Here is a 22,934-nt window from a genome sequence, read left to right on the forward strand (position 1 = left end):
GGTTAATCCGAGTTTTTTTTTATCTTTTTTAATTGATTTTTTCAATCTTATTTTCTAACATTATGTTGATTTAAAATTAAAATTCAAAATATTTTTTTAAATTATTTTTTATAAGATTATCACGATCATATGAATTGGGTCACAAATTTTATATGTTAACCTGAGTTGGTTCGGGTTGATCTAATATGTTGTTTTTATAGCCAGGGTAAGTTGGTTTTTTTTTCTTGTTGTCTAGATTACACTTAAACTTGCCAAGTTAAGTCTGGTTAACCTCTACACAATTTAATTTGTTTTTTATTTTAAAACATGTTAGCAATGAATAAATATTTTTTTAAATTTACCAAACATTCAATGTAGCACAAGTAAATAATCATCTATTTTCAATCAAAATAAAAAAAATTGGCAGGGATAAAAAGAAAAAAAATCAAATATATGTCCAGCTTTGGTGGTCAGGTCTAGGACCAAGTGACCTGAGTTTGTTTCTGCTTGGGCAGTTCACAGTTTGTCATGCTTTTATCACTAGATCAACTTGTAATGTCAATCAAAATTAATTTTTTTACTCTAATAAGATGATATCCTCTATATTATCTTAATTTATCCAAATAAATAAATAAATAAATTCTACAAGTAATGGCTTAGGGTTTGAATTCAAGAGGTAAATAAAGATAATATACCTTCTCGATCACTGGAATTATATATGAACTTTCCAAAATAGATCACAGGGAAGACTTTGTGTAAAATTAGCATCATTTTTATCCACTCTTAACCTGCAATAAAAACAAAAAACTGGACATAAGCCCATTAACTATACAGCCCATATTGAACTAGGCCCACAAAAACTCAAAATCAACTATCGGCCCGCTCAAATATTAAAAAATAACAAAAAAATCCTATAAATATCACGAACGACAAATAACCGTTTGAATTTTAAACGACAAACCACTCGACAACAGAAACGCGTCGCTCTCTCTCTCAACTCTTATCCTCTTCCTCTCCATCTCCATCGCTCTTCCTCCTCTGATCACTACTCTATTCACCATGCCTACTGCCTTAACATCTCTCAAAAGATCACGACCGTCCATCAAACAACTCTACCTAATCCAACGGCTCCATTCCCGCCACCTCTCCACCCCATCGCAACCCAACACTCCTCTCCCTCTGATAACTACCTCCACGTCCAACACTGACAATCACACAAGCAAGACTCTTTCTAGATTGTTCTCTGGTCTCGCTGCAGGCTCCACTTTTGTCTTACTGTACTGGTCACTCAACGATTCCAAACCGACGCAGTTTTTCTCCTTCGCTGACTGGTCAACGGAGTCGAAGGTCAATGATCGGCGCTTGATTTCTTTCCTTCCCAAACTATCCTTACCTGATTATAGCTCTAATTACATTTTCGGAGGTAATTTTTTTTATCTTCCGTTAATGATTGATCACTTAATTAAGGAGTTGTTTTTTTTATTTGATTTCTTTAAATTGATTGCTGTAGACGCGTTTAGGAGAAAAATTTTCTTTAATTACGAGAAGAGAATAAGATTAAGGAGTCCTCCCGAAAAGGTAATCTCCCTAATTTAAATAATGTGATTAATGTTTGATTAAGACTAATTATTTTTAGAATACGTGAAGAAACTCAAAATGATTGATTTTTGTTGAAGGTTTTCGAGTACTTTGCGTCTTTAAGAACTCCAGATGGCGAGGTGCTTATGACACCGGAAGATTTGATGCGGGCGGTTGTTCCTGTTTTCCCTCCATCTGAATCCCATCTTGTTAGAGATGGATACTTGAAAGGGGAAAGGAATCCCGGCGAGTTAAGATGCACGTCTTCGGAATTTTTCATGCTATTTGATGTGAATAATGATGGCCTCATATCTTTCAAAGAGTGAGTTGCTGATGTTGCATGCTCCTTGCGGTGTTTTTCGTTGTAGAAAGAATTTTCAGCATGAACTATGCGTGTTTAGTTAGTGCATTTTGTGTTTATTGTCGGTTGTTTGTGGAGTATGACTGATTTTTGTTTCCCTGCTACAGGTATATCTTTTTCGCTACGCTTCTCAGTATCCCGGAATCAAGTTTTTCTGTGGCTTTCAGAATGTTTGACTTTAATAATAATGGGTGTGTGTTTTGAAAGCTTGGATAGTTAGAGATATAGCTTTTGTTATGGGCATATTGTTACTGGTTTGTTTGTTATATTCTGCGTTTATCTGCTTTTTGAAATGTGCTTTGTGTAGTTTGATAATCTGGATGCCTTTATGAGTTATGTGCATGCTGATTATGGAAAAAGGATTGTTATGATGATTCTTTTCTTGACGTGTTTTGGGGTTATTGTATATAGGGAAATAGATAAGGAGGAGTTTAAGAAAGTGATGGCATTGATGCGAGCTCAGAACAGACAAGGGGCTGTCCACAGAGATGGGCTTCGACCAGGGTTGAAAGTTCATGGTTCCGTGGAAAATGGAGGTTTGGTGGAGCACTTCTTTGGAAAAGATGGAAAGGCAAGCCTCCGACATGATAAATTTATTCAGTTCATGAGAGATTTGAACAATGAGGTAAACCTCTACACTCTTTTTTCCTCCATAAATGTAGTGGATTGAATTTGTTTTCTTGAGATATATGGATCATGGTTCTGCTTTTGTTATTTTTTGTAACAATGCAATGAACATTCTATGCAATTGTCTTGGCAGTATACTTCCATGCCCGCAACAACAATTTTCATGTTCCTTTTATGTTGTGGCTTTCTTGAATTTTGTCAAACCTGTGGAACAGCATTAAGATCTCTTATGTAATGGCTTTGTTGCAACTTTTTATGGGACTAGGGGCAGAGAGATCAAATGTGTTGGAAACCTCTAGTATGGCTGTAGGGATAATCTATGGCAGTCACTATTGTATTTGAATCAGTTGTAATTACTCGGATGGTACTGCCTTTCAGTGTTTGAAATTTCAGTAAATTTGGCTATTAGTGTGCTAGTAACGGTCATCTCAGGGAGAGGGAAAATTTTATTTTGAGGAAGTTAAATCAGATTAAAAAACGAAAAAGGACACAGGACTTCCTGCTTAGCATCTACGTTCATTTGAATCTTTCAAGCTCTTTATTTACCATAGCTGGAGTGAATAGAGATCTTCAGTGAATGTGTTCCACCTTTTAGGATGACTTAGGTGATAAATTCCAAATGATTGTTCAAGTGGGGAAAGGAATTAGACAGGATGGGTAGGTTGGCTGTTTGATTTATGTATGTTAAAGCAAAATATGTTTCGTGGATTTTTAGATGGTGTGCTAATTTTCTTGCATCACATTCATGGTAATCTTGTTCACTTGTCAGGTTTGACATGGTCAGCATGCTAGTAGTCTCCTCTCCCCAACCCCTTCAGGCACACCCTCGGCTCCTGCAGGGGTGGGGGACAGGTTCATGAAAGTTTGATTTTGTGTGGTATGGCCGACAAGTTAATCATGTGAGTAAAATGTGTAAATTTTATGTTGCATCCACCCTTAAGACTGTTATTATTTTCTGCAGATATTGAGATTGGAATTTGCACACTATGATTACAAATTAAGAGGAACCATATCCGCCAAAGATTTTGCCTTGTCCATGGTTGCTTCTGCTGACATGAGTCATTTAGGCAAGTTGCTTGATCGGGTTGATGAATTAAATGATCAGGCCAACCTTGGTGGCTTACGCATAACATTAGAGGAGTTTAAAAGTTTTGCAGAGTTGCGTAAAAAGTTGCTGCCATTTTCTTTGGCCCTTTTTAGTTACGGCAAAGTAAATGGCCTGTTAATGAGGGAGGACTTCCAGCGGGCTGCATCACATGTAAGACACTTAACCTTGCCTAAATATATTTATTTGGTTTTCCTCCCCGTGACTCTGAATGAGCAGCTATTACTTTAGGGTACTGTTGTGCTAAAAAACTTCGCATGTATGGTCATGTGGAGGCAGCAGACTTTTATTAGAATGGGTAGTGCAGTGCAGTATAACAGCCTTTCAAGTAGGTTTCATTTGACAGTGTAAAGCTTCTACTGGTTGATGAGTTGGAAAATAATTAGGTGGAGAGTCATTTATACAGTGGCAGAACTAGGAATTTTATGTTGGGAGGATGGTGCTAATATGAAAAAGTCATTCGCACACACAATACGTGATTTGAAGTTGCATACAAGGGGCTAACAAGTAACTTTTTTGATTTTATCTGCGGCTATTATTGTATAAAAACAACAAAATTATTTTGCAGAATTTATTAAACTTATAGAGGTTTTTTGAACTTCATTGGTGGTGTGCCCTGCCAACATCCCTTGGCACCGCCTCCGCATTTGTATCACAAGATGACCTTTCTTTTTATCATAATCTTCTGTTTTGGTTTATCGCGAGAATTGGTGAGCCATGAGCTCCATGCGCGTTGAAAAGTAGCCCTCCTTTCTTGTTCTCAGTGTGGGCAGGTTCAATCCCATGTCAACTTGCTTGTTCTCTAATTTTTTTTCTTACCATGGTGTCACTGATTATGCTTTTCTGCCCTTCTGGGTGTTTTACATCCTTCAAATGTGTATCCCCCCTCGGATCATTTGAAGTCAATTTTCTTTGGTACATGATATCTATTCAAATATCAGGTTTGTGGAGTTTCACTCAGCGACAATGTGGTTGAAATCATTTTCCACTTGTTTGATTCAAATCATGATGGAAGTCTAAGTGCAGATGAGTTCGTGAGAGTTTTACACAGAAGGGAAAGGGACATTGCACAGCCAGTGGAATCAGGACTCGCGGGGTTTTTGTCTTGCTGCTTTAACCGTGCAGCTAACAGCCCCATTGGACGGTTCATTTCCTAATCCACATTTTGGTTTATGATCCCCAAGTAGGCAGCAGGATGATTTTTTATGTGTTGAATGGTTGGCTAGAACTTTTGGATTGATTTCACAGTTGAAGAACGTGTTTAGAATTCTAACAAGCTGGGGCTGTCGATATTCATGTTAACCTGTGCAGATTAGAAAGGAGTTTTGCTTAAGATGCAGAGATTCACTTCTTTATGTTTCCGCCCTAACCTTTCTGCAATATTCTCTTGTAATGCCTCGTCATGTTGAGCAAATAAAAAAAATTATAAAGTTTAATTTTTAAGTAATGTAATATTAAAAGATAAAATAAAAAAAATTAAATAAAAGAACTCGCAAAAAAATAATTTACATAACCTGAGTTTAGAAATATTTTTATTTATTTGTTTTATTTCTAGCAGATTTAATATTGAAAGTTAAAATCAAGAAAAAAAAATAAAATCTATGAGACTATTGAAAAAAAATATGAGGTTTAATTATTAAATGATCTAACATTAGATAATGAAATTAAAAAAAATAACTAAAAATAAAAAAGAAAGATTGAGTTGTTGGAGAATGAAAAAAAATTAATTAAAAAATAAATAAATCAAGTAAATCCGGATTAATTTGTTAAACTCGCGATTCAGGTCATGAGATCAGGATAACCTTATAGAAAACAAATAAGTTTTTTTTTTTATGAAGCCTATTTAGAAAAACATTCAATTAAAAAGAGATCCAAAAAATAAATCGAGTCAATTTAGACAACCTGCTAAAACCACGACCTTGATCATGAGATTGGGATAACCCCATGAGAAGAAAAAAAAATGAAGTTTAATTTTTAACCAGCCTAATGTTGGAGATTGAAATAAAAAAAAATTAGAAAAAATTAAAAAAAAATTATCCAAGCCAATTCAAGTTAACCTATTAAATTGATGACATGAGTCATGAGATCGAATAAATTCAAAGAAAGAAAAAAAAAATGAAGCTTCACTTCTAACAAATATAATGTTGAATATTGGAATTGAAAAAAAAATTAATTGTATGAGATTGATAAATAACAAAAATAAATAAATTACAGAGCATGATTTTCAAAACAACCTGATATTGAATGATGAAATTAAAAAAAGAGTTGTTAAAAAATGAAAAAAAATAAAAAAAAATAATGAAAAAAAACACTATTTTAATTAATAGTGTTTTTTTTAGTGTGGCTAAGAAGATATTTGTACGGGTAGTGGTTCATAAACACTATATAATCTATTTAGAAGTATGATAAATATTGTTGTTTAAAGTGTTTTTTTTTTGAAAATATATTAAAATAATATTATATTATATTTTTTAAAATTAATTTTTGATATTAACAAATCAAAATAATTTAAAATATAAAAAAAATTAAATTTTTTAAAGCATGATTAAACAATAATGGCAAATACAAACTAAAGCTGACCATTTGAAAACCAAAGAAAAATAGCATGAGACACTCAAACAAGGTGGACCTAGCTTACTTTCGATCAACTCAACTCATTAAAATCTTTTTTAAAAAATATTCTTTTAAAATAATTTAATTAACTTTCAGGTGAAAAACAGTAAACAGGGTTGGCCCATCATTGTCGTCACTGCAAGATAAACTATTTTTTTTTCCTTTACTACAATCTTTTTGTTTCCAGATTAATTCTTGACCGGTTTGACCATGCTAAGAATTCATTGCAGAATATCCAAGCAGAATATCTTCTTCGGCGACATCGTGGCTCTAGACGTGTTAAAAGAGAAGAATAAATTGTTGGTATAGCGATTAATGTATTATTATATCTATGTTAGGGTAAAAATATAAATTTAATATTTAAAAAACATATTTATAAGAAGGGGTAACCACGATACCGAACGAGACTAGTCTCACACTTTAAAATAATGTAAGAATACCTGGATTAAAAAAAAAACTTTTAAAAAACAAATTCAATAATTTATCTTAGTTAAGAAATGTAGTCACCGTTGAGGAGAAATTTTATGTCATGAAAAAATAACAAATAATAATCTATTAGTTGTTCATTTAGTCTATTTTAAAGAAAAAAAGAGATAGATATAATAAAAAAGAGAAATTTATTCTGATTATTTTTTTGTGAATGCTAGATTGTTTCCTTCTTCTTCTTTGTGTATTAAAAAAAACAAATATAAAAAATAATTTTGAAAATATCATTAGTTACTTACCGAATACTATAAAATCTTTCCCCTTTAAAAACCTGAATTTGCTAATAATTTAATTTGAAAATCCAACAAATCAATTTTCTTTTCACCCAGCACTCATAAAACCAATACAATCTATTTTTTAAGAGAAGTATTCAATACAATTTAATTGGATTTTACTTTACATCCAACTCCTAGAAATAAATTTATTATTAGGAAGAAACTAATTTGAACTTAAAATGATGTAAACAGGCTTACGACAAGGATCAAGAATACCTTGATATTAAAAAAAATATTAAAGAAATATAAATAGAAATGAAGATTCTCAAGTTATTTTTTTTTAAGATAGTTCTATAATTATTAGATTCAATTTGAGAATTCACTTAAAAAAAGTTTTGAGATAACTAGGTCTTAATTAAATCAATTTAAATCAATCATGTTTATTAAAATAATATTTTGTTATATATTAACCCGATCATGTTTATTATTAGATTTTATCAAGATAATTAGGTTATTAAAATCTACCAACTTAATTGAATTATATTGAACAAATATCTTAATTAAAAACTTGATTTAAATTAAAATTCAAAAATTAGATTTTATAGATCAAATCCAGTAAGATTATGTGTGTTTGGTATTATAGTTTAATCTATTTTTTAAAGTGTTTTTTAAATTATATTTTTTCTGAGAAAATATTAAATTAATATTTTTTAAAATATTTTAATAATTTTAATGTAAAAAAATATAAATATAAAAAATATTATTTAAATATATTTTTAATTAAAAAATACTTTAAAAAATCACTACCATAAACACATACCACTATTTTTCACTTTCTTTCTTAAGCACTGCACAAAAAATGGTAAAATCCAACGAATCTTTGCAGGCAGGGCAAAAATGAATTGGAAAGCAAATAGTGTCAGCCTCTAACAACACCACAACCCCGCGTTGCCTTACGTTATTCAGGTGGCGCGTTACTCCACTCCCCAAAATTGGCAAGTATAGCGACTAACATAGCATTTCTCTCGAATCACGTTGACTATCTTCTTCTCAGAGAATGAACACGAAACCCCAGGATAGAAGGGAAAAAAGGGGTAAACTATATTTTAGCCCTTATAGGTTCAGAAATACTTTACTTTGGACCCTGTTTTCTAAACTTTTCCAAAATTATCACTTTATTTACAAAACAAGTTGCAATCTAATCCCTGTTTTTGTTGTTAAATAGCAAATCAAAACTAATAAAATAATTTCCATATAATTTTATACATGATAAACTATTACAAATAAAAAATAAAAATAAATAAAAAGGGGCTTGATATTGTTTTTTTCTCCATTTAATGGACAATGAACACATTTGAACATTTTAAAATATTAAAAAATAGATTTGTCTGATAAATACTCTCAATGAACTTGTTAAGAGGTAAGTTATTGTTAATTCATGGTAGTTAAATGTTATAATAATTAAATAATTTTGAATTTTCATCACATTTCACCAATCCAATGAATAAACGCATAGTTAGTTGAAACCTGATGGTGTTTACAACAGTTAAAAATTTTGGAATTCAAAATTCTCTATTTATTATTACATTTAATTACTACTAATTAACTTCTTAGCTTTTCTCTTAAGAACATTTTAAACCATGGGTACCAAAGTGAAACATTTGTGAATATATTGGGTTGAGATATAGTTTACCTGAGAAAAAACAAGAACAACCTTTTAAGAAAAATAAAATGTCCTCCTTTTTTGTCACATTTGTCTCTGGAATCAAAATCCTCTCCGTTAATACACGAACGCACATTGTCTGTCTAAAATTATTGCCACATAAGGGTAGAAAGGTTGTGTCTTTTTCTTCATTGCAGCTATTTTGAATTGATAAAGTTTGTTTAAATTCCAGTTTTTGCTTGATTCTCTGGTTTTTGGCTTCTCTGTTTTTAGTTTGTGGGTTTTGGTTAAAATTTCTTGAAAAAATTAGAGCTAATACTAAAGCTTTGATTTTTAAAGGTTTTAATCAAATTCCCATTTCCTCTTTCTCTTGTTTCTCTGTTTTTCCTTCTGTTTTGGTTGCTTTTTTTTTTTATATGATTAGCAATGTGGGTTTTGATTAAAAAACAAAATCAAAATCAAAGTTGATGCTACAGCTTTGATATTGCGAAGGGTTTTATTAGATTTATATAAAGTTTATAAATTTATTGTTTAAATGGGAAAGCCAACTGGTAAAAAGAAGAATCCGGGAACGGAAACGCCTCCGGCATCACCGAGAACGACCATTGACATGAGGCAAACCAAATCCTCAAAGGCCTTTGATGAAGACACAGCAGTTTTCATCAACATGTCGCAAGAACTCAAAGAAGAAGGCAACAGGCTCTTTCAAAGGAGAGACCATGAAGGTGCCATGTTGAAGTATGAAAAAGCCCTCAAGTTACTGCCAAGAAACCATATTGATGTGGCTTATCTACGCACCAACATGGCTGCTTGCTATATGCAAATGGGTCTTGGTGAGTATCCTCGAGCAATCAGTGAATGTAATTTAGCTTTAGAGGCTGTGCCAAAATATAGTAAAGCTTTGTTGAAAAGAGCTAGGTGCTATGAGGCCTTGAATAGATTGGATTTGGCTTTCAGGGATGTTAGTAATGTTTTGAGTATGGAACCTAATAATATGATGGGTTTGGAGATTTTGGAGAGTGTTAAGAAGGCAATGAGTGAAAAGGGTATTACTTTTGATGAGAAATTAATTGTGATGGATAGTGTGGTGGAAACTGGGGTGGCACGTTTGCGTAAAGTTGTGAAAGCAAAGGTAAAGAAGAAGAAGAAGATTAGTGGTAAAGGAGAGGAGAACAATATTGCTGGTGTAGTAGAAGAGAAGAAGGTGGAGAATAAGGACAAGGTGGTTGTGCGGGAGAAGGTGAGTCCTGTTGCTAAGGATAAAGAGGTACATATGAGGACTATTGAGGAAGAAAAGGTGGTTACCGAAGATGTTAATGTGGAGAAAGTGATATCCAAGACCGTGAAACTGGTTTTTGGCGAGGATATTAGATGGGCACAATTACCTGTGAATTGTAGTATTGGATTGCTGAGAGACATAGTTCGGGATAGGTTTCCTCGCTTGAAGGGTGTCTTAATGAAGTACAGGGACCCTGAGGGTGATTTGATTACAATTACCACTAACAATGAATTAAGGTTAGCTGAATCATCAAGTGATTTGCAAGGGTCTCTCAGGTTCTATGTTGTTGAAGTCAGTTTTGATCAAGAACCAGCTTATGAGGGGATGAAGAAGGAAGAGGAGGTGCATGAGGATGTTAAGAAAACGAGTGAAGGTGTAGAAGTTGAAAAAGGTCCAGGTGGTATTGATGATTGGATTGTTCAATTTGCACGATTGTTCAAGAACCATGTTGGGTTTGATTCTGATTCATGCCTGGATCTTCATGAACTAGGGATGAAGTTATACTCAGAGGCAATGGAGGATACTGTTACTAGTGAAGAAGCCCAGGAACTTTTCGATGTTGCTGCTGATAAGTTCCAAGAGATGGTAGCTTTGGCTTTGTTCAATTGGGGAAATGTTCACGCGTCAAGGGCGAGGAAACAAATCTTCTTTTCAGAAGATGGTTCAAGGGAGTCTGTACTTGCACAGGTCAAGAGAGCATATGACTGGGCCAAGAAAGAATATACGAGGGCTGGAATGAAATATCAAGAAGCTTTGAAAATCAAACCGGATTTCTATGAAGGCCTTCTTGCTCTTGGGCAACAGCAGTTTGAGCAAGCAAAACTTTGCTGGTACTTTGCGATCGGGAGCAAGATTGATTTGGAAAGTGGACCTTCCGAGGAGGTCCTGGATCTGTATAACAAGGCTGAGGACAGCATGGAAAGGGGTATGCAAATGTGGGAAGAGATGGAAGAGCAGCGTTTAAATGGACTATCCAAATTTGACAAATATAAAGACCAGTTGCAAAAATTGGGTTTGGATGGCCTATTGAGAGATCCATCCCCTGAAGAAGCTGCAGAGCAAGCAGCAAACATGAGTTCACAGATATACCTCTTGTGGGGTACCATGCTGTATGAGCGTTCTGTTGTGGAATATAAGCTAGAGCTACCAACTTGGGAAGAATGTTTAGAGGTTTCAGTAGAGAAGTTTGAACTTGCTGGAGCTTCTCCAACAGATATAGCTGTTATGATAAAGAACCATTGTTCAAACTCAACAGCACTTGAAGGTAAGTGCAAATACCACATATCAATGCTTTTTTATGTTAGTACTTTGTATTTGAACCATGGAGAGGTTCAAAATGTATATTAATGCGAACATTCTTCAATTGTTGCAGGTTTGGGGTTCAAAATTGATGAGATTGTACAGGCATGGAATGAAATGTATGATGCAAAGAGGTGGGAGATTGGTGTTCCTTCTTTCAGGCTAGAGCCATTGTTTCGTCGAAGGGTTCCTAAACTTCATGATATGTTGGAGCATGTTTGATTTTTCTGCTGATACTAAAAAGATGTTTAGGGGCATGGAGCAAATGCTTCAATTTTCATTTCCTCATTTTGCAGAAGTTACCTTACTACAAGTCAAGATAGGTATGTCTATTTCTGTTACTCTACTTCTTAAACTGGAGAATTCCATCTTTACATGATCTTTTAATTGTTTGAGAAACTGGACTTCCTGCTTTAACATGATTTAGTTATAGGCTCAAACAATGGCATGCTAAACACAAACTTGTTACTTATTTAGAGAATGATGAGTTGACTGTTCAGATTCAGTTTCTGTTTGAATCTATATGAAGAAGTGGCAAATGTTAACAGGGATGGGATTTTTAGCTAGCATACCTTCGGAAAGGGGATTCATAGCAATATATGTGCCTGCAAAATGAACTTCGATGTGTCACAGAGCTGAATTCATGGCATCATAGGAAGTAAACCTTCAAGTTCTGAGGAGGAATGTGATAATATGGAGGTAGCATCTCCTTAGAAAAAAAAAAAGCAATTTAGAGTAAAGAGAAGTGTCTAGGGTATTATCAGCAAAGAAACTAGCAACAACCTATACCCGGTGTCATGTCATATGAAAGCAGAATTGACTTATTATTTGTAACACGAACTCCTGAATTTATTTCCTGTTTGCTTTTTTCAGACATGAGGTCATACTCTGGAATTGTAATTTATTTGTTGTGATTCTCATGCACTGGGTAGAAACTTGACGTTGGAGACTATTTGGTTAATCTGAGCCAGCTGAAAAATGAGAACGATCCCCTGTCCTTGGGGTTCAGGGCCATTTTATTGACCTTGGATTGCTGGATAAGATACCTTTCAAGATGTGAAATAGGATTGCATTTAGTTCATGGAGAATTACTACTGCGGCTAGGTATTGAATTGGTGGAATTAATTAGGGCATTGATAGTGCAATGTCTACTAACAGGGTCATGTTATTTAATGCCATCCTTGACATGTTGGGGAATGTAAGATGGACAGGATATTCTAACTCTTTTCTTGATTTGCATTGAAGATTTCTTGGTGTCTCGAAAGGCTAGGGATTGAAACTTTTGTTAGTCCAGTGGAGGATCAGAATGCATGCTTCTATTTATTTGTTGGATTTCTATCTGGAACTTTTAACTTAATTTGTTCGCCTCTTCAGTATTCAATTATCTACCGAGTTACCGGTTCTGCTACACCTTAACGAACACGATACTGACAAGACTTGCTCTTTGGTTCTTTGTGATTGCAGGTATTTTTTAGTCCTATACTCTTACATCCAGCACATTGTTTGCTCTGGGGGCAAATAATGGACGTCTGTGTGTATTCTTGGTTTGGAATGTGAGTCAAGTTTGGTGATTGGTTATGAAGCTGGTTGTGTAAGCCACTTTTGATTTTCTTTTCATACAGTGTAGTTGCTGCAATTCACAGCTGATTGATTTATTCATTTCAAACAATAAAAACCATCTTGTTCTTCATTTGTAGAGGCTCTGTGCCTGCTATAGATTTTTTTGTCTGCACTCTTGTATAACAATTCGTTCCTTTTGTATGAAATAAAACAAGTCTCGGTATAAGTGGTGTTCTTGCATTGCATCATTCAGTCTCTCTCTCAAGTCTCTATGCTAGCCTGCTTATTTGCTGACACAATGTGATGAAGACAGTTTGCAGGCTTGACATGAACAGCCCTAGAGGCTCAGCTCTGTCCTTTGCCCTTGAAAATCCTTGAGAAACGCATAGGAGATCATCTGGGGCATTCAATTTTCCTCATTGCTGACAACCTTCTACTTTGGAGCTCCTGTTTGTTCAGATCCAAACAAAATGGTTTTAAAAAATTGTGATAGGGTTCTTTTCTATAAAATGATCCCTAACTGCTCAACGGGTCTCTTAGGCATCCATTTGGGAACGCGTGTTCCACAAAAAATTATTTTTTTTTGGCTAAAAATTAATTTTTTTATATGTTTTGGATTGAATTGATTAATTTTTTTATATGTTTTGGATTGTTTTGATGCGCTAATTTTAAAAATAATTTTTAAAAAATAAAAAAAATATTATTTTAATATATTTTAACATGAAAAATATTTTAAAAAGCAATTATAACCACACTTCTAATCAGGTTAAGCTTGAAGAGTAGTAATTATAAATATATTTTAGGATGCGATTTTTAATTATTAACTCTAATCTACTTAATCCAGTTTGGTACGGCAGGATAACCTGGTTTGGTCGGGCTCTATCTTGGTATAAGGTGTAAAAAAATTAAGTAAGAGTTGAATTGAAGAATTTTAAAAAAATATTATTATTTTAATTTAAAGAAATTATTTTGATTGATCTAAATAAATTAATTAATCTGATTCATAACGTAATTTAGCCCGAATTCATATGTAATGTGTGGTAGGCTTTAGCTATTAGGTTATTTCCGAATATTACACTAAATAATATTTTCTTTTAACTTGATCACATCATGTATTTGGTTAAACCTTGGGGAGAAATTGGTAATTTCCCAAGGATCGATTATTAATATGTTAATAAGAATAATTTTATGGTTTCCAAAATGTTTTCGGATGTAGGTTCTATTAAATTAATATATTTTAAATTGGGATTGGTGGGGCATTATGCATTTCACCAAAAAATAATTTGGGAACCACATAAACTACCCACATAAATTTCTATGATTTTTTTTAGTATTTCAAGATTTTTTTAATAATTTTTTGAAGTTTTATGAATGTTTGATTTTAATAAGATTATAAAAATTCATGAAGTTAAAAAATAGTTTCCAACCTTGAAAATTTTTGAATTATTCTTTAAAGTAGATTTAATTTTAATAGTGTTTGTGAAAATTTTCATGTCAAAAATGATTTTTTTTCTATAAGAGATATTGATTTACCTCACAGGTAAAAAGTAAAGCATAATTATAAAACTTGAATGATCTGCTGACCTGATATCTAAATTAATTTGAGTTAATGAAAAAATAAAGGAAAAAACTTGACTGACCATGTTAAATACTTGGGTTGACTTGGCCAGCATGAGTATGATAGTTCAAAACTAGACTCTCAACTCATTAATTTTTTTTTATTAAAACAATGTTATTTTAGTTTTTTTATTTTTTTATATAGAAATTGACATGAGTTGAACCAAGTTAATTATCCTAGCCCGTGACTTGATTCGATCCTCTCGGGCCTTGTTTTGAGTCTGGTTTTGCAATTATGAATTGTAGGGCCACAACCTTTTTAATTAAAGGGCAATAAAAAAGAACCCGAACATTGCAAGTTAAAGCCCGTTTGTTTTTAAGTTACAAAAACGCTTCTGAAAAAAGAATGAAAAATCTTTAATTTTTTTTTCAAATTATTTTTTTTGTTGTTTTTAGATCGTTATGGTATGCTGATGTCAAAAATAATTTTTAAAAAATAAAAAAATTATTTTGATGCATTTTCAAATAAAAAACACTTTTAAAAAATTCATAACAATTGTTTGGAACTAATTCTCCAATGTAATTGAATTTAATTATAGTGTTTTATTTGAATTCAATTGATAAATAAGTTAAATTCACATGTTTTTTAAAAAATAAAATTTAATTCATTTTATTTTTTATATTACCCTTATTATTTTCATCTTATTTCTTCAAAGATGTTTTAAAAAAGAGGGTTAGATGAATAATTTTAAGAAAGTTAGTTTTGATATTAAATTACTCTGATTTATTTTTATAGTATTTTTAGAGATTGAATACCATTTAAAACTCTAGAAAGCTCTAACCATAAGATTTTATTAAATTTTTTTAATTAAATTTAATTCAGATAGTTTCAAACATATCGTAACATAATATCAAATTAGCTATTAGAGTCTATTTAATATTATAGTAATAATTATTTTTTAAAGTGATTTTTATTTAAAAATATATTAAAATAATATTTTTTTGTTAATTTATTTTTAATATTAGTATATTAAAACAATATAAAAACAAATAAAAAAAAATATATTTTTTAATTTTTACAAAAACAGTTTTAAAACAAATAACGAAACTTCATTTTCATGCACCGAATTTCATGTTTCCATTTCTCGGTGGGCCAGTGTTTGAAAAGAGGGAGCCTCTCATGGGAGGATGAAAGAAGAACCAGACGGTGGCACTTTCGCCCATACGTTTCCTTTCTCCTTGCATTTTCTTTGTTCCTCAAAGCATCCATTATTCTGGGCCTTGTTTGTGATTTTTGTTTGCTGCAACGTTTTTGTGTTGTGATATGGAGGAATCAAAGCAAGTCAACGTTGAGATATCAAGGGCAACAACAGCAGAAGAAGCACAAGGAAAAGGGTTAGTGGATGGGATAATGGAGGTTCAAGATGTCACAGAATCCTCAGGACCCCTTCAACCGAAGAGTCTTAATGGACTAGCCTCTGCCTCCAATTCTGCCTTTCGCCAGCGATTTGGGTTTAAGGAGAAGGTATTCTCTTGTCTCGCCGAAAATAAGTGGAAAATAGTTTAGAGATAAAGTTCTCTGTGTTGTCTTTCCCTTGTTAATTTCTAGTTGTAATATTCTATAATTATGCATATTTTAGACTTTTTTTCTGGATTGTGCATTGCATGTTGCTTTTCCGATCATGATGTTTGTAGTTGTTGTTTTGGTCTATTGCAGTCGAAGCTGGAACAGGTGGTAATCGAGGTAAACTTCGATAGTTCGAAGGCTGGTTACCTTGCCTTGAAACTTGTAGCTGAAATTGCAGGTAAACATAGCAGTAAAGAGGATTTGCATTGCGCCTAATCTCACAACTTAAATTTTTAGGTTGAATTGATTCTCTGACAAATGAGAAATAATTGGATAACTTGCTTAATAGCCAACCGGAGAAGCGCTTTTAGTCTCTATATTTGAGAATACACTGACTATTCAAAAACCAAAAAAAAAAAAAACCTTAACACATAGCCAATCCAATCTAATTCGGGTTCCATGCTCTGTCGTTGTTAGTTGTAGTAATGGGAGTTATACAGGCAATATGTTGATGTTTTTTTTTTGGTGTACAATCAGGAAGTTCATTAAGTTATTTCATCTTGTTGATGTGTTTATTTTGGGGAAATCAATAGGTGTGGAAAGTGTGGAGTTAGGAGGGCCAGATAGGAACCTATTGGAAGTGATAGGAGATGGAGTCGATGCCCATCATCTTGTAACCTTGCTACAAAAGAAGTTTGGAAATGCAAAGCTAATAAGCATGGGTCCTGTGAAGGAGCCGAAGAAAGATACCATGGAAGATGAGCCAGTCCTGATCAAAGAAGAGGAAAATGAGCCAATGTTGCAACGCCCTGTTTCATCATCCATTCCTCATTGTCTTGATCCTATCAGTGAGGTTGAATGCTACTACTGACTCTCATGTACCCTTGCTCCATTGTTTTGATTCAAGATATAGTAAATAAAGTGTAGTTTAGTCGTTTCAATGGGAAATGCTCTTTACTATGATAACTTTGTTTGAGAATTGGTGGCCAAGCTAGTGACAATGGGTATTCAAACCTAACGAAAGAAGAAAAACAGGATTTATAGCATCTGAAATGTGCTTACTTTAAATGCAAATTAAGTTTGTAGAATTAAATTGTTCACTTATCATTGATATTATTATGTTATTTGCAATGGTACAGTCTGTAGTGGATATTGTTGAGACGGAGAAGCTGAATGGAGCAATGGAGATGGAGATGGAGATGGAAACAAAGACAAAAACTCATAGTAATCTCGGTCTGGAAGAGAGTTCATGTATAAGTGTAAGAACTGCATTTTAGTTAATACTGAAAAATGGTGCTTCTATAGTGTTTGATGTTCTATATAATTTGTCGTGTAGAAAACAACCCAGTGGACTCTACTAATCACCAGCTTACTTCTAGAGGCTATATCCGCAATTTTTGATCAGCTGGGTTATGCATTAATTAGTATGGCGATGGCATTTGTAGCTTTGCTTCTTTCCATTCTTGATCTCATTTACAAGGCTCGAGAGAATGGCATTACATGTGATGGGAGGAGCCTGCTACCCTGTTTTTATCGCCATTCAAGTCATGATTTCCAGAATCGCAAGCCTTTTGGTAGTGTTGTTGAGTACTTTGGATTTGCTGGTGCTGTCTGGCAATGCTCTTACACAACAGTAGGGTATCATTATGCTCGTCGGAACTTGGATAATCCAATCAAAATTTGTCTTCTACCTTTCATTTTTGCTTTGTGTGTGCTAATTTCTAAGTTAGTTAAGAGTGGCCAACATGAACCATTGGTTGAACTTAAACCCACATGAGAGGTAATTTGTTTTTAGCAGATTAGAATATCATTTAATTGCATTAGTGTATGTATGATCTAGATGAGGTTAATAATTTAAACGAAATTCAAATTGTTCACACTAAGATGAAGAGAATAGAGTTCAAAAAATGGGACAATATTTGGATCATGTTGTAAGGAAAGGTCAACAGTGCCAAAGGGAGTACCCCTTGCCCTCTCTTGATAGTTGAAGATCCTTGTTTTAAAGGGATCATTCTCATGCATATTTCCTTGTTCTGATGGTTTGCAAGAGTTCAATGGAACTGCATTAAAAGTTTACAGGGTTTTAGAGATGGTGTTGCTGGTATTCCATTTGTGCAAAATCCCCTGAACGTAATCTGATCTGAGCTGAATATGATGGAAACAACTCTCTGGGCTCTGTCTTGGTCTTTGCTCTTTTATATCCGTAAGAAACGAAGAAAGGCTTCCAAGATTTCCAAAAATTGTGTTCTTACGATCTCACCAGGATGAAGATATGAACCTTTTCAGTGCTGTGGACAGTTTGAATGATTTCTCAGATGAAAATAAAAAAAAATTCCACCAAAGTTATCATCCTGTAACCTTTCTATTTTTTATTATTCTGAATCTAAAGTAGCCAGAACTAAATTTTCTGTTGATAGCCTTGGGTATGTTTCGACTGCTATCTCAACTAGCCCTAAGCGGTTTTTCACACATTTTCAAGAGAAGTAGCTGCTAAAATTCTAGGGCATCAATAACAACAATTGTTTCACTTCGAAAATCAATCGATAAATCTAAATATCAAGGCATGACTTTGGAGTTTGGACTTTTTGGTGCTGTCTGGCAAATTTAAATTAAATTAAATTAAATTTTGACATCAATATATTAAAATAATCTAAAAATATATAAATAAATTAATTTAAAGTAAAAAATATAAATTTTTTAAAAACATGATTTCCCAAAACAATATAGCTATAATAATCCAGTCAAAGTGTGTCTTCTACCTTTTATTTCCACATTGTGTTGTTGTGTGTGGTCATTGCTAAGTTTGTTAAGAGCAGATCACATGAACCATCAGTTGAGCCTCAAGGTTTTTTAGGTGGAGATCCTTGTGGCATCAAGATATCATTTTCTGCTTTTTTTCATTTAGAGGTTGGGTTATTAGATCAATTCAGATTTATCATATTTTTTAAAAAATAATATTATTTATTTTTTATAATTTTTTATATTTGATCAGTTTAATTTTTTATATTTGATTAGGTTAACTAAGTTACAATATAATTTTTGAGTTATCTGGATTTAGATTTAATAGAGTCAATAAATAATAATAGTTAAAATTTAACATGATTTGAGCTGTTTGTTTTTGTGTTTCAAAAGCGTTTTTAAAAAAATTAAAATTAAATTTATTTTATTTTTTTATTTGCTTTAAATTAATATTTTTTTGGTGTTTATAGATCATTTTGATGTGTTGATATCAAAAATAATTTTTTTAAAATAAAAAAACAGTATTTTAATACATTTTTAAGTGAAAAACAATTTGAAAAGTAACTGTGATCTCACTCTGAAAACAGACTAATATAGATTTAAAAAATATTTTAAAAAATAACGATAACCACCATAAAAAAAAATCTTTTCAGGTAAAATGTAGGTTTGTTAAAAATTTTATTTTTATTTTTATTAAAAAATATTTTAAAAATTAATTACTATAATACCAAACAGTAAATCACTACGCGGGCTTAATACGAGGCAATGATAAAATTAAAAAAAGAAAAAATTACATGAATCCAACGTGGAAGCATGTCAGGCATCAACTCCACACAATAACAATTCACCAAAATCCAGTGGATCCTCTCGCACTCCTCTACCGTCGACTTCACTGCCTGTACTTTAATCTCTTTCATTTCTCTCTCTCGAATAAAAAAAAATAAAATAAGGAACTCTCTCCCTTTCTTTTAAACTATATTTTTTTTCTCATTAATTAAAAAGAAAAAAGAAATTAGGGTTTTCTTCAAAATTCTGAAAAATATGGATAAAATCAGAAGACCATCTCATGCCGGCTCTTGGTACACCGACAACCGTATGTCCTCACTCTCTCCCTTACAATTTTTATTATTTTTTTGAATCAATTATATTACTTTTTTTTTTATTTTGTTGTTAATTTCAGCTAAAAAGCTTGAAGAAGAGCTTGAGGGATGGCTAGGTGCTACTGGATTAACGAAATCTCCTGATGTTCGCGGTGTTATTGCTCCGTATATTACTATTAATCCCTTAATTTTGCTCAATTGATTGTTTTTTTTTTCTTTTTTTTTTTATAATTAACTTGTTTTTCTTTTATTATTTTATTTTGGATGGCAAAATGGAGATTTTAGACATGCAGGTTACTCTTATTCGGGCCGTGCTGCTGCTTATGCTTTTGGAAATATTGACCCTACAAACATGTGAGTCAGAGAGTTTATTTTCTATTTTATTTATTTTTGGATTATTTATTTAATTTTTGTTTATACACACACATCTATATAAAAAAGTTTTGTTATAATGTGGTGTGATTGTGGAAATGTGATACAGTGTTAGTGTTTATGTTTCTGGGTATCGCATTTTGAGGAGAGTGATTCTGATGGGGAAAGTAATGATTTTTTGTTGATGATAAGCGAGAATTTTGTTTTGTTTTGTTTTTTTTTAGCACACGGGTATTCCTTCTTGGTCCGTCACACCATTACTATACACCAAAATGTGCTCTTTCAACGGCTACAGTTTACAAAACGCCCATAGGGGACTTGCCTATTGATTTGGAAGGTACTGTACCTGCACAGTTTGTTTTTTTATTACGTTGGAATGCAAGTTTTGAATCATCATTGAAATGGATTGGTTCGTTTTAGCTTTCACTGTTGGTTTGATGTTCTATTGGTCCATGTGATTGAACTAATTATGTTCATTTTGGATCCTTTTCAGTCATTGAGGAACTTAAAGCCACAGGAAAATTTGAGTTGATGGATCTTCAGGTTGACGAGGCTGAACATAGCATGGAAATGCACTTGCCGTATCTTGTTAAAATATTTGAAGGGTAATTTCTGCTGCATAGAGAATTTCACTATGTTGGTTTTGTTTGTGGCTCAACTTTACTGATTTATTTTTCTGTGTTTTGTTTATTTATTTGTTCATGGATTGCAGGCACCCAGTGAAAGTTGTACCCATTTTGGTTGGAGCTCTTAATACTGATAATGAGGCCATGTATGGCCGCTTGTTGGCAAAATATGTTGATGATCCAACTAACTTCTTTTCTGTCTCTTCAGATTTTTGTCACTGGGGTTCTCGGTATGTTCCATTATAATGATGGTTTCATGGTACTTTTCTCCTTCTAAATGTCTTTGAATTTATAGAGGAGGTCTACGATGGGGATGGCTCTTTAATTTGCTTCCATCCCACACATACACTTGTACTATGGACAATACTGAGTAACATTTGTTAGATTTCCTTTTCTTTTTCCTCGTAATCAAAATTGGAGGGTTGATTTTCTTTTTTAAACTAATGTTAGCAATGCTTTCCTCAAAGCCTTGCAAGATCTATTGTTCAATTTGCTTCTATTGTATGTCTGAGAATTTCTTTGAAGAACTTGATTGAATGTCAGATGCCTCTGAGCCCGCTGAATACATTATGCGAAGGGGTCTTCTAATCTTTAAGATGAATGGATCTATATTTTGTTCAGTTAATGAATTAGAGAAAAAAAAATGTCATTTGGTATTTGATTATCACTGTATGTTGTCCATTTTTGTATCTTTATCTCTGTAAAGCATGATATTCAACAATTTGTGCTGACTGTTTACTCACAAGTCACAACCATGCACAATATCGTGTTGTGGTTCTGTTGAAATGCATTTGGTTCACCTTATGTATTTAACCATCTCATCAAGCAATCTTGACCTGTGTTTCCTTTATTAGGTTCCATTACACACACTATGACAAGAAATGTGGGCCCATACACAAGTCTATTGAGGCACTGGACAAGATGGGCATGGACATAATTGAAACAGGGAATGCAGATGCATTTAAACAATACTTGTCGGAGTATGACAACACTATCTGTGGAAGGCATCCAATTAGTGTTTTCTTGCATGTAAGTGCCCAAATCTCTTAAAGTTACTGAAATGGCTTGATTTCAGCACCATAAGATGTTTGCAGTGTCTTTACAGCTTTTTCTTCCATTTTCTGTAAGGAATTTCTGCCAGCCATGTTCTACTTCTATTTTATTGAATAATTCATGACAATTGCTCACACCTATCACACCAACAAGAAATTTTGTTTTAAAACGCTGTTAAAAACTTCTGGATATATTATTTCAGGACTTTTAGTTTCTATTTTGCCATTTTGTTTGACATCTATGATACTTTCAGATGTCGAGTAATTGCTCGACAAAGATAAAGATCAAGTTCCTCCGGTATGAGCAGTCTAGTCAATGCAAAACAATGAGAGACAGCAGTGTCAGCTATGCATCTGCAGCGGCGAAGGTGGATGCTTGAAGTTGGGATATGTAGCATTTCCAATTTACTTGTGTGGAGGCAATTGACTTGAATCTGGAATATTGAGCATTTCAAATTTACTCGTGTGGAAGCAATTAACAATTTAAACTTCTTTGAATTGAATGTGTTGTCTAAATTTGAACTTGCATTTGCAAGAATCCATCTTGCTATGCATTCCCTGTTTATAGAGTGAAGTTAACAGTGAAGCCTGATTCCCCTTTCCTTGTTTGTTGTTCCAGACTCCATTTCAAAATTTTAATGTCAACAGGTGAGTGCTTATGGTAATTCAATTGCTTTGGGGTGGCACCGGCAGGGATGTGCCACCATTGTCGTGTACTGGAAAAGGCTAACCAAGGTAGCATAGCTCTTGACCGAAATAGGCTAGGATAAGAATAAAAATCCGAGTAAGAAATGATAGTTGTGGTGGTCAGGGGAGTAGAAGAGAGCGGGTAGTAACTTCCGACTTCCGTGATACTCTTAATAAGAGCCAAGTGTACGCTGGTGGAAGGTGAGACTACCTGAATCCAATAGAAACCGACCTGAACTAACTTGAATGCGTAGAAAGTAGAAAATTTTTAGAACTAATTGAGTTCAGTTAAAACTTGAAAGAAAGAAGTCTTGAGCTGGGTATGCATATTGCTTTACGATCTAAATCTGAAATAAATAACTAACTTCGAAATTTTAAAAAAATTATGCGTATTATAGCTTTCAATCAGGTTCGAGTATGAAAAATCCATATCCCATCGAGTTCGACCTACATTATGATAGTTACTTTA

General features: G+C 33.1%; 4 protein-coding genes across 5 annotated transcripts; all 4 read left to right on the plus strand.

Moving 5' to 3' along the window:
* The first annotated feature begins 918 nt into the window (after nucleotides 1-918).
* Nucleotides 919-5,005, plus strand: LOC7458391 (calcium uptake protein, mitochondrial). 2 transcript variants are annotated; one of them, XM_024590557.2, is made up of 7 exons: nucleotides 919-1,402; nucleotides 1,490-1,557; nucleotides 1,656-1,879; nucleotides 2,026-2,109; nucleotides 2,330-2,543; nucleotides 3,507-3,803; nucleotides 4,592-5,005. In XM_024590557.2, exons 1-7 carry the CDS (start codon nucleotides 1,039-1,041, stop codon nucleotides 4,805-4,807), a joined length of 1,467 nt encoding a protein of 488 aa, XP_024446325.1. In that variant the 5' UTR covers nucleotides 919-1,038; the 3' UTR covers nucleotides 4,808-5,005. The 2 variants fall into 2 exon arrangements, with proteins under 2 accessions (XP_024446325.1, XP_024446326.1); XM_024590558.2 differs by lacking the exon at nucleotides 2,026-2,109.
* Nucleotides 5,006-8,696: 3,691 nt separating this feature from the next.
* On the plus strand, nucleotides 8,697-12,991 carry LOC7458390 (protein PHOX1). Its single transcript, XM_024589647.2, has 3 exons — nucleotides 8,697-11,170; nucleotides 11,279-11,528; nucleotides 12,670-12,991. Exons 1-2 carry the CDS (start codon nucleotides 9,163-9,165, stop codon nucleotides 11,425-11,427), a joined length of 2,157 nt encoding a protein of 718 aa, XP_024445415.2. The 5' UTR covers nucleotides 8,697-9,162; the 3' UTR covers nucleotides 11,428-11,528; nucleotides 12,670-12,991.
* Nucleotides 12,992-15,452: 2,461 nt separating this feature from the next.
* LOC7458389 (uncharacterized) lies at nucleotides 15,453-17,717 on the plus strand. Its single transcript, XM_002324846.4, has 5 exons — nucleotides 15,453-15,847; nucleotides 16,040-16,127; nucleotides 16,483-16,742; nucleotides 17,029-17,148; nucleotides 17,226-17,717. The coding sequence occupies exons 1-5, from the start codon at nucleotides 15,647-15,649 to the stop codon at nucleotides 17,664-17,666; spliced, it is 1,110 nt and encodes a 369-aa protein (XP_002324882.4). The 5' UTR covers nucleotides 15,453-15,646; the 3' UTR covers nucleotides 17,667-17,717.
* Nucleotides 17,718-19,475: 1,758 nt separating this feature from the next.
* Nucleotides 19,476-22,364, plus strand: LOC7465404 (uncharacterized). Its single transcript, XM_002324845.3, has 8 exons — nucleotides 19,476-19,721; nucleotides 19,809-19,893; nucleotides 20,014-20,082; nucleotides 20,325-20,437; nucleotides 20,594-20,705; nucleotides 20,813-20,956; nucleotides 21,581-21,755; nucleotides 22,033-22,364. The coding sequence occupies exons 1-8, from the start codon at nucleotides 19,670-19,672 to the stop codon at nucleotides 22,156-22,158; spliced, it is 876 nt and encodes a 291-aa protein (XP_002324881.1). The 5' UTR covers nucleotides 19,476-19,669; the 3' UTR covers nucleotides 22,159-22,364.
* Nucleotides 22,365-22,934: the final 570 nt, after the last annotated feature.

This window comes from Populus trichocarpa, chromosome 18 (assembly GCF_000002775.5).
Source record: "Populus trichocarpa isolate Nisqually-1 chromosome 18, P.trichocarpa_v4.1, whole genome shotgun sequence".
Lineage (NCBI taxonomy): Eukaryota > Viridiplantae > Streptophyta > Magnoliopsida > Malpighiales > Salicaceae > Populus > Populus trichocarpa.